Here is an 11,835-nt window from a genome sequence, read left to right as displayed (position 1 = left end):
TGGAAAGAGGCGGGATCTGTCAACGTGATGTGACGCCATCACGCACACAACGGGACGTAACGTGATGATTTGAGTACCGCAACAAAGGGTACATCTCAAGTCTCTTAATTGCATCCCCGTTTCCCTCCCTTGAATCCTTTCCTTGCGTCTTAGTCCCTCCCACCAGGGACGCATGGAGGAAACCATGCGAGGAGAGAGGAACGAGGAAATATGTTTTAAGAGACATGAGACGTCCTTTCCTCAGTTGCGTCACGTGAAGCGACGTCTGTTTCTGATGACAGAGGATCAGATCGCAGCTGGATCAGCTGTCAGTCGGCTTTAACAGCTGGAGAGACTTTTGATAAGTTTGTCTGTTCACATGATCACTGTACTTAATAACAGTAACTAATAACACTAATAACTAATAAAGTTATCATCAGTGTAGAGGTGTTTCTCTCTGTAGTCTGTTAACAAACTGTGTTCTGTGTTCTGTTTATAAGATCAGGATCCATTTCTACCGGCGGAATGTGATCGTCTTATTTATGAATTATTTGCGTCTGTACGTTTTGAAATTGTGATTGTGACGTCATTATTAATATCACCCAGAATATGATTGTTGTTTCTCTTAAATGATAAAACTCATCAAACACTCAGGAATGATCCGCCTCACGTGACACGTGAAATGATGATAAACGATGTAAAAAGCTCTCTGACTTTAATTGTTTCCATAATAAAAGCTATTGAGGGAAATATCAGATCATGAAAACAGATATTTCTAATAAATGAAGAAAGTTGTTTGTGGTCTGTAAAGTAAAGCAATAGAGGCTTCTTAGTTTGCTCAACTCCGTTTAATGGATCACCTTGTGTCTCCTATACATGCATCTGGAACTCCCGTATAACCCCCAGTATAAGCGCATTAGACTACCGTATATGACATGGTCCTTTTGTTGTTCAGTCTACAATGAACATATATTTAAACCAGACGGTGAATCACAAAACTAATCAAATATAAAGCTTGAGTTTACGGAGCTCCTCTGGACAATGTTATGAACCAGACAAGACGGCGTTTATTTTCCCGTGATATCTGGGTCTACGCAACCCATGCAAAGCATCAGGGGCATTCACCTCCTTCAGTTGACCTTTTTAGAGCCCTACATCTTTCTGTCTTCAGCTTAAAGCAATTAAAAGAAAAAACAAACACAAAGATGACTTTATTCTGTGTCCAAATTCCACATTAAGACAAGACTGTGACTGATAACAGGAGTTTATTTGCAGTTTGAGGGCCGCTCACCTCTAGTTCACATTACCCCGGCTGTCAGTAATCTTGATGTGGACTGGGACGGCCTCACTAAATCACATGGTTGCAACATTTACTCGCTCATGCACTTAGCCGGGGCAGGTTTTAGGTGAGGGTGTGTGTGTGTGTTTGAGGAGGGTGTGTGCTATAGAGGGGAGAGAGTACCGAGGTGAAAGAGGGGGAGAGAGAGAGATGCTGCACCTGTGCACGATCACCTGAGGAGGAGAAGAAAAATAATATAAAACCGAGCAGAAGTGAAGATTCGTAAGCATGGCGGGACAGCTTCAGGTCTGAGAGAATCTCCTTCAGCCAGCTCGTCATCAAGAAGGTAAGAACATTTTAAAGCTTCTTTATGTCTCCAACATGCTGCTGCAGAAACTGTTCTCGTTGGTTTATACGCTCAACAGAATGTTGAATCAGAATGGATCCAGAAAAACTTCAAATTGGTTTAGTTTGTTTCTTTCTAATATATCCACTATCTCTGTTCAGCATGGGGCGATGAAGTCCTAAAGATTGATTTCCAATGTTGCTCCACAATCCAACTATTCAACTGCAACAATAAGTCTATTAATCTGAAACTGTTTTAATTCTCAATTAACCGTTTTTAAGCAAAAAAGCCAAACATTGAGAATTTACTGCTTTCCACCTTTTTATATAATTAATTAATTGAATATTCTTGTTTGTCGGACAAAACATGACATTGTAAGATGTCATCTTGACCTACAGGAGATTGTAACGGCTTTTTAAATACAGTTTACTGACATTTAATAGAACAAATGACTGAGATTAATATAAAAAATAATGTGTGGTTGGAGCCCTACAAGATGGAGACAAACGTTCAATGTCTGCCAATAAGAAATATTAGAAAAACATGTCAAAAATGTAATCTGAAGCCGTGTTTTAACCGATGACGTTGGTTGTGTGATGTTTGAGCTGGTGACACTGTTTGCCTGAGAATATCTTCCTTAATTAAACATTGCTACACGCTAAGTCATACATTTAATAACATTTCTGGACCTTTCAGTCTGATCAGGAGTGTTGACATAACTGCAGTGAAGTTTCCAGGTAAAGTCGGCCCTCAGCTTTCTGTGAATTCAAAAAGCCCACAAAACAAATAATAAAAAGACACATTTGCATTATTGTAAATACCAGGCAGAGAACGCCCAGGGGCTCGTCATCAACTCGGTCAACTCTGCTGTTACGGGTCAGCAGAGGAGCTGGCATACCGGAGGAAACCTGAGAGTCTAATGAAGCTGCAGCTCTATTATGGAGGCAGCAGAGTCCTCGGTGCCCTTGGAGCCTCCTCTCAAGCTCAAACATTGTGCCATTGAAAGGCTTTGCGTCTGGTTAGTGATTTCCGAAAACGGCATGTTCCCTTCCTGCTGTGATCTCTGAGGCTTTGCCTGGGCGGCTCACCCACACATAACCCAATACACGGTAACTTATTAAAGAGAACTATGGAGGGCCTCCTTTATGTCAACAGGGCTTTTTGTCTCAAAGGTCACATCCAAGTCAAACACGCTGAAAGAAATATGTGTGCATATTGTAGCCCAATGAGAGAGTAAAGTGCTGCTCGAGCCCTACTTTGTTCTGCAGAAACTGCTTCATGTAAAGTCAACAATACTATGTAAACGTTCTGTAAACATTTGTTAAAGAGGAACTTGTATTTTCTTAAAAAATGAGCACATCCATGTTGCAGAATTTGGCAGAAAAAGGAATTAACTTGATTTTGCAGCAGAAACACTACCTGTTACCTGAGTGTCAATGAAATGAGTGTAATTAAGCTCCACAGGGTCAATTAGGTCCAGAATAATAAAACACAAGAGCTCTGATGTGATCAAATGTTCCTCAGTAACCGTGTTACAGTTTCTATACTACAACAACATTAAATCAATTGTTTACTGTCTTTCCTGAACCTTAGTACTGCTGGTTGGTGCCAGGTGCCAAACATCACGTGGGTCAGATAAGAGTAAGATGAGTGTTTCTACAAAGGGACTGTGTATTTGCATAGGCGCTGCAGGATAAAATGACCACACCAAATGAGGATTAGTGTGGCGCTTTGCTTCCTGTCTGCCCTCATAATAGAGAAATCGTAGCGATTGTGAAACTCGTAAAATTTGGTTCATAAACTGTTTTTATTCAAATACGAAGTTGATCCCAGTTTGAAATGAGTTTTAAAAAGAATTCTACAATCAAGAGAAAGAATTAAAGATACTTTAAAAACTGTTAGATCTGAAACAACTAACAAGTTGACCTCATTTTAATTACAAACTAGTCTTATCTATTATTGGTGTTACAAATAGAGAGTAGCTTTTGGTTACTTTTCTTTGTAAATGAACACGTTTTGGGCATTTCGGTTGCCCTTTTTTAGACATTTAACATACAAGGAACATGGAGGAGACTGAGACAAACAAAGGTCTGCAGCCATAATCATAATCAAACTAAGGACGTTGTGGTTAAATGGTACAGTACAGTACAGTTAGGACAAGATACAATAAGCTGATACGATACTATAATATATGAAAATATGATAAATGATATAGGATAGGATAAATCGAAATGATAAGATTTGATAATACGATTACAGTTAATAAAATGATATAATATAAATGCATTTTATTGTCAGTTTACACTGATATTCATTTTGCATCCTTGGGCAGTACACCTTGAGTTAATATGGCCTGTTTATGTGTGATATCTTAACAACATGTCGTTCACCTGTTTATGATCCAAATACATCAAACAGTCAATATTCATTTCATGAGGAAGTCATTTGAGCAATACTGTTGCAGGAGACCGAGAATAACAGCTGAATAATGATGATAATCTCTGTGCCTCTTTGATAAATCCCTAAATCTGAATTCCTCTATCTGAAATCATATAAATAGACAATCCAGATGTTATTCTGTGATGCTGCCGATAGTCTTCTTCACTTCCCTGTTTTATAACCGAGCTCCTGGTTCAGCATTAAGACAACAGCTTCCACATCGGCCGAAGGCCTTTCGTCCTCTGACTTCATATCAGATCACATGGAGGAGACAGACGAGACTCTTCAGATGATCATTAATTTATCAGCTGAGAGCAGAGTGTCCGGTTTCTTCCCCCCATTATGTTACACCTGCTACTCACAGATGATGAAAAGAAGCCTCAGTTACTGTCGACTCTCGAGGTCTCGAGCTCTGAGACTTGTGAGCTGTACTGCTCTTTAATAAGAGCAACCTGCAGATCAATTATGAGAGGGATTTCAAAATAATACATTATTCATATATCAATAGCTGCAGCACAAATCATGACATTTTCATCTTGCATGGTCTAAATGCTTCAATAAAGATGCAAGGTGGAAAGTATTTAATGCATCAATGGGTGGATTCTGAGACAATGGGCCTCAGGGCACAGACATGCAAACGGGCCCCACCACCTCTCCTACATGGAGCAATACTCACAAACTTCATAGTTGTTTATCCTCTTTTTGTTGCTGTTTCGTGTCTCTTTGTAGTCGTTACGCATCTTTCTGCGGGGTTCTGTCTCTTTGTAAAAGTGTTGTGCCACTTTGGAAAGGTTGTTTTTTGTAGTTATTTTTGTATGTGGTCACTTTTTGTCTCCTGGTAATTGTTTTGTGAATCTTTGAGGCCGTTTTGTCTCTTTGTAGTTCCTTTGTGTTTCTTTGTGGCCATTTTGTCTCTTTGTAGTTCCTTTGTGTTTCTTTGTGGTTGTTTTGTGTCTTTGTAGTTGCTTTGTGTTTCTTTGTGGTCGTTTTGTCTCTTTGTAGTTCCTTTGGGTTTCTTTGTGATTGTTTTGTGTCTTTGTAGTTCCTTTGTGTTTCTTTGTGGTCGTTTTGTGTCTTTGTAGTTCCTTTGGGTTTATTTTGGTCGTTTTGCATCCTTTTTGTAGTTGATTTGGGTTTCTTTGTAGTTTTGCACCTTTACATAGTCCCTGTGAGTCTATTTGTGTCACCTTGTAGTTTTGTGTCTATTTGTGGTAATTTTATATTTTTGTAAATGGTCTGTTCTTTTGTAGTTTTTTTTTTTTGTCTGTGGTTGTTTTTGTGTCTTTGTAGTTTTGTAAGTCTTGTCGTTTTGTGACACTATAAAGTTGCCGTGTTTCTCTTTGTAATTGTTTTGTGACACTATAAAGTTGCCGTGTTTCTCTTTGTAATTGTTTTGTGACACTATAAAGTTGCCGTGTTTCTCTTTTGGCTGTTTTGGGTTCTTTGGTCATTTTGAGTCTCTTCCTGGTTAGTGCGTGTATCTTTGAGTGACATTTTGTAGGTGAAGACTGGGGGGTCAGTAATCCATCCATGAATTTATGTCACAGTTCGCTCACTGAAATGTTTAATGCCACTTGTTAAAATAATGATTGTAAATAAGGTTATGTTCTCCAGTCCTCACTATGTGCTCTGTGCCCTCCAGGTCAGTCCTCCAGTCTCTGTTGGTGCCATGGCTGATTCAAGCTGGTGGAAGCTGACCTTCTCCCGCAAGAAGACATCTGAATCCAAAGTCCTGTATGAGATCCCCGCTGAGTACGGCAGTAACACCGGAAACAAAGAGCACGTCTCGAGTGGTAACCCTTCTCCGGACCACATGGACAGCCAGTTCAATGCCCGGCTGGAGAAGATTGTGGATAAATCTGCCACCAAGGGCCGCCAGGTCAAAGTGTCCAACTCTGGACGCTTCAAGGAAAAGAAGAAGGTCCGCGCAACGCTGGTCGAGAACCCGAATCTGTTCGCAGAGCACAACCTCAGTGATGAGAACCATAAAAAGAAGACTGACAAATAGCACAAAGACGTGCACACACTGGATCACACGTGTGTCGTATACCAGTGTCACAGAAGCTTAGATAAAGGATAAAATATACACAAGCACAGCCATGTGGCGCTACATGTGCAAGGTGGACACACTTGTTACCAGGAGCCACACCCAGGTAGATACTGTAAACAATGGAAACCAGGCAGACACTGTAAACAATGGACTCACACCTAAACAAACAGCTGGTATCGGCAAACCATTAGACAAAGTGCTGGAGACATTCTGTCTCATTTTCTCTCTCACACGGTTATGTATCTGCCTAAACTCATGTAAACATACTTATGAATGAACAGTAACGTTATTGTAAATTGACTTATTATTTTTATTATTAAGGATGCAGATTTTTGGAATTTAAATCTCCTTTTTTATGATACACAAGAAGAATAAACGTGTGTTCAGTGCAACCAAAGCAAAGTCAATTTTTATTACATTTTTATGACCAAATAGAGACTTGATTTTGATGTCTGAAATATTGTGAAAAGATATAGGTTTATATAAACCTAAAGCAAAATAAATGTATTTTGTTTTTAATAAATGTAACAAGATGAGTAAATATAGAAAGAGTACTTTTTATTTGTGTGCTGGTTTTGGTGCCATGTAATGATGAGCGGACACTTGATATGACATTTGATATGTAGTGCTGTGCTTCTATTTTTTGTAATATGGCATCCCTTACATCAGATCACACAATGAGTCAGGTCATTAAAGATTAATCCACTAATCAGCTGTAGGGCAGGACTGGCCAAACTTTTATTATTGTGGGTCATATACAAAAAAATATAAACAATAAATGTGTAGTTTTCAACCAGTTACACTGCAAGAGTCTGTTTCTGTATCAGAAAGCCCGTGTTAAAGAAAATCAATTTTCTATTGAAATAAATAAACACTACTAAACTGTCATAAACTACTAAACATTAGTTGTTTACTGGTGTGAAATTGCCAAATATTGGTTTGTGTTCATGGCCTAAAGGACCACTTCATATATTATAATGCAAATACAAATCTGTCTAATAAGATTTAGCAAACGGAACAGGCAGCAATGGTAAAATATTAGTTTGTGCCGAGAGGTTAAGATCATTTCAAAAATGTGACATCTTGTTTTAAGTAGGATGTACATTTGTCATACAGTACAATTTAATAAACGTATGCTCAAGCCATCTTAGTCATTTTTTTCATCACCGTATTTTTGGCTAATGTGTATTTCTGTCCGAGTCTTTTAGGTTTTTCTGTTTAGTTGCTGTTTGCATGTGTTGTGTTGCTGCTGACATCTGCTGGCCAAACACACACTCAGTCCTCAGGTACAAATTAAACTTTATTACTGGCTCTATTCCACTTATAAATAAAGTCAAAAACAATGAACAATATCATTTTCAAACAGTACAAGACGCACACATGATAGTTGGCACAATTCAAACCATCAGCTCTTTTAATCTCAAAGGCAGTTAGACCCAATGTCTTGATTTAATACATTCAAGTTATTTATTAGTAACACTGCATTTTATGGTTCTGTAATTCACTCTAATTTCCTAGAAAGACACTGATTGATGCCTATGGAGTCATAAGAATGTTCCTGGTATGTAATAGTTACAAGGAAAATGGAGACAGATTGTGCATGAGATTGTTCAGGTGCAGCTAATAAAAGTGGCCAAATGGATAAATTTCTCTGAAAATCAATATCTGCTTAGAAACTCAACACAACCAACTGTCTCAGAACTGTTTCTCTAGTTTTCCTGTAATTACGAACTATAATTCCAGTGAACTGTCTTGGAACTTTTAAGGAAACCTGTGAAATCAAAGTGTTACCGATTACTTCAACATAGAAAATGGACAGGAAGCTGCTTCAATGGCAGAAGTGAAGACACTCGACCGAAATGTTAATAACCAACGTCGCAGTCAATCATTACTTGACAGGACCAGGTGGAGTTTGCTCTCTCTCTGGAAAGCACGCAGCGTCTTTTTGCTTATAGTGCCGTCGGCAGGTTGTGTGTCACACCTCTGTCTCCACGGTAAACACCCAAATAATGCGAACAGGCATCGAGAACAAAAAGACGACGCAGTGACGTTTGGCCTGTTGATAAATCCTACACACAGCAGCACCTATTTAATAAATATAAGGTTTCCTTCAGGACTTAAAGATGAGTGGTTCCTTCCAGTGAGGTAAAGATGGTTTAGTTTTTCCCCTCCTGTACACAACGGTCTGTTGAGGTTCTCCTCACGGGGACAGTCGCTGGTACACCCAGCCTCCCTCTGCAGCGTGCTGAAACTCCCCCGGCTCACACGCTCCGTCCTCCGGCCGGGTGAAGACGATGCGGTCGTGGAGCCTGTTGGTCTGACCCTGCCAGAACTCCATCATGGAAGGCTTGACGATGTAGCCGCCCCTGTTAGAATATATGTATATAAATATATGTAATAAACAGTTAGAATATGAAGAGAGGATGTAAAAACATTTTGTTTTCGACTACGAGTCAGTTGAGATTTGTGCCTCATTCTAAACCACAAATTTGGATTTTATTTAGTTGCATTTGTAAAAAAATGATGACCCTGAAATGAAAATTTAATTTGAGCCAACAAAAGTTTACTTTGCCCTCAAACATAAAACCATACAGAGCCTTTTTACACCCGATGTCATCAAAATATATGGCCGTTTCACCCAGACAGCAATCTCTTGTTCAGAATAGTGAAGCCAACGCTGAAGTGTGTTAAAGCTGCATTCTCTCTAGTGTCCACCAGGGGGCGACTCCTCTGGTTGTATAGAAGTCTATGAGAAAATGACTCTACTTCTCTCTTGATTTATTACCTCAGTAAACATTGTAAACATGAGTTTATGGTCTCAATCTCTAGTTTCAAGTCTTCTTCAATCCAGCATGATGTTCATTTAGTAAATTATGAGCTGTACACGCCGTCTCTACGTCACTCCTCCGCAGTCCAAATATGGTCACTTCCGTTCACTGGTTGAAAAATAAAGCCAGGCTAGCTGTTCCCCCCTGCTTCCAGTCTTTATGCTAAGCTAAGCTAACCAGCTGCTGGCTGTAGCTTCAGAGTTATCAGACAGATAAGAGAGCGGTATTGACGTTCTCGTCGAACTGAAATGTTGCACTATTGCTTTTAATATGACTTCTTAAATCTTGCAAGGAAAATGTACCTTCACCTTTTCCATAATTCTGTAGATTGAATTAATGTAAAGAGCAAAACGTAATGCGTACCAGTAGTCAGGCATGGGCACATCTGTGTCTTTGTACTTCTCCTCCAGTTCTGCATTTTTCTGCCGTAGATACTAAAAAGAAACGACAGAGCGACAGTTACGACTCATATGTTTATGTATTTAGCTCCATAACATGGCACACTTTTGGTTCTTACGTCTCTGTCGGGAACCGGAGTGCTTTGTCGGCTCACGATGGCGCCGATCTGGCTGCTCTTTGGTCGGGAGTGGAAGTAGTCACTGGAGCTCTCGAAGGGGATTCGCTCCACGGTGCCCTCGATGCGAATCTGCAACATAACAATTATAATTAATAAACATCTACTGTGTGAAAAGGTATTATTTGATGAGCACATGGAAGATGCCGACCTGTCTGTTAAGGGGTTCCCAGTAGAAGACCAGACACGCAAACGGATTGCTCTCCTGTGGACAAAGAACAGATCAGAAGAGCAGAAAGTGAAACCACAATATATCGTACAAATAGATTCATCTGACAGACAAAAACTTTGGTATAAAAAAAAAAGTCTGTATTTTATGCATTTTGGGTTACTTTGAGGAAGCATAAAATACTTTATTACGTGCATCAGTATGTTGGCACAGCATACAAAAAATGACATGAATATGAAACCAACGATAGCTGATAGCAACACAAATATGTTGCAGGACGCGTCTCTCCGAAAAGTGTCAATTCTCATGCACAAAATAGACAAAATAAAATATATGCAATGATGTATTGATTTGTATTTATGTTACTGTGCAGTATTTGTTTAGGCTCTGTGCTTAATGAAGTCCTGTGTGTTTTCTGAGTCCGCTATACAAATACACATTTTCCCCTGAGCTCAAGACGACATCTTAAAGTTTGCTTGTTTGTTCCAAACAACAGTCCAAACAAACCTCCAAAAATATTCCATTTTACAATCATAAAACACAGAGACAAGCAGCAAAATCCTCACATTCCAGAAGCTGGAACCAGAGAATCTGTTTCATTTTTCTCACATAAAATGACTTAAATTGATTATTTGATTAATGGTTTCAGCTCTACTGTGTTTGATTATTGAGACTTTACTTATTCTATGACATTTACAACTGTTTGATGATTGTAAATGGAATATAAAAGAGCGGGATCATCCTTCCAGTGTGTTTTAAGGCCGCACACATCCAGAGAGAAACAGTTCCTCACCAGCTCTGAACCCTTTCTGCTCTCGTAGTTGGTGAAGAAACGGAACCCCTCGTTGCTGTAACCTTTCAGGAGGACCATACGAGCGGACGGACGCCCGTCTCTGCACAGACACACGGGAATGAAGTTTGTCGTTAACAGAAAACTAAGAAGGAATTCTAATCTCAAGAGGCCGTGTTACGTACTTGGTTGCGGTGGCGATGCACATGGCGTTCGCCTCTCCGACTCCGGAGCACTTTGTGGCCTGATCGAACCAGTCTCCAAACTGTTTGATCGGGTCCAGAGAGACGAGCTGACTCTCCTCAAAGCACTGTGGACAAAATAATCAGTCATGTATGAGAAACAGGCAGTACACGTTCAAGGTACTTGTACTTTACTTGAGTATTTCCAATTCATGATACTTCCACAGAGGAAATATTGTACTTTTTTTACTCCACTACATCTCAGAGGTATATATTGTACTTATTACTGTACTACATCTCAGAGGTACATATTGTACTTCTTACTCCACTACATCTCAGAGGTACATGTTGTACTTTTTACTACATTTGTCTGACAGCTTTAGTTTCTTCTCAGATGACAGTTTTTCATTGATGTAGATTAACCTAGACAACAGGATATAAAGGTGCTACAATGAAACATACACATTAATGCAGCAGGAAAACACAGATATCTTCTGTGTCACATACTATATTCTGATTAGAATAAAGACTCGAACATATAGCAGTATTTGTACACCTGATACTGTCTTTATTTCATCTTAACCTTGCAGTTACACATACCGGGTTAAGTCATATGTTTATCACCTTTACACAGGTACCTCACGTCTTTTGAACGCCACTCACCTCCTCGTCTCCCTTGTATTTCTTCCTCATGTCACTCAGGTCCATGTTCGTGCGCTCAGTCGACGATTTCCTGTAGAAATTCAGCGCAAACGAGGCACGAGACGGCGGATTTCTACCAAATACCCTGATCAGCCGCAATAAACTCGCACTGAGTGTGCGCCTCATGCTTGTCAAACCGACGTTGACGTCACCGCGCATCCTCGCTTACGTAAAAAGTGTTTTGTAACTTTTTATTTTTATTTAACGTGATTTTAAAAATATTATTTTCCCACGTATGGTTTGGTTATGAATAAATATGTGATTTTGTGAACAGCCGATATGATTTAAAATCAAAATCAGAGAAGCGATTATGTCGATGATTAAAACGGCACGTCGACGCGTCATGCTACATTCAAGTCATATCCGTTATTAAGAGCATCCAAAAACTGTTAACGTGAGAAACCTTGTTGTATCCATGGATGTATTACAACAATTTGAGGTACTTGTACTTGACTTGAGTAGTTTTTTTTCTCATGCCACTTAATGCTTCTACTCCA

The 11,835-nt window shown here is 39.5% G+C and overlaps 2 protein-coding genes across 2 annotated transcripts; one reads left to right on the top strand and one right to left on the bottom strand.

Moving 5' to 3' along the window:
* Positions 1-1,477: 1,477 nt before the first annotated feature.
* Positions 1,478-7,150, top strand: prr15lb (proline rich 15 like b). The gene is made up of 2 exons (XM_031843923.1): positions 1,478-1,604; positions 5,686-7,150. The coding sequence occupies exon 2, from the start codon at positions 5,713-5,715 to the stop codon at positions 6,049-6,051; it is 339 nt and encodes a 112-aa protein (XP_031699783.1). The 5' UTR covers positions 1,478-1,604; positions 5,686-5,712; the 3' UTR covers positions 6,052-7,150.
* Positions 7,151-7,375: 225 nt separating this feature from the next.
* pnpo (pyridoxamine 5'-phosphate oxidase) lies at positions 7,376-11,497 on the bottom strand. Its single transcript, XM_031843806.1, has 7 exons — positions 11,300-11,497; positions 10,640-10,764; positions 10,458-10,557; positions 9,647-9,700; positions 9,439-9,567; positions 9,285-9,355; positions 7,376-8,459 (listed from the first exon to the last, which is right to left on the bottom strand). Exons 1-7 carry the CDS (start codon positions 11,495-11,497, stop codon positions 8,294-8,296), a joined length of 843 nt encoding a protein of 280 aa, XP_031699666.1. The 3' UTR covers positions 7,376-8,293.
* Between the last annotated feature and the right edge of the window lie 338 nt (positions 11,498-11,835).

This window comes from Anarrhichthys ocellatus, unplaced genomic scaffold (assembly GCF_004355925.1).
Source record: "Anarrhichthys ocellatus isolate YVR2014 unplaced genomic scaffold, GSC_Weel_1.0 scaffold4, whole genome shotgun sequence".
NCBI lineage: Eukaryota > Metazoa > Chordata > Actinopteri > Perciformes > Anarhichadidae > Anarrhichthys > Anarrhichthys ocellatus.
Note: the sequence above shows the minus strand (reverse complement) of the source record. Positions and strands in the feature narration are given on the sequence as shown.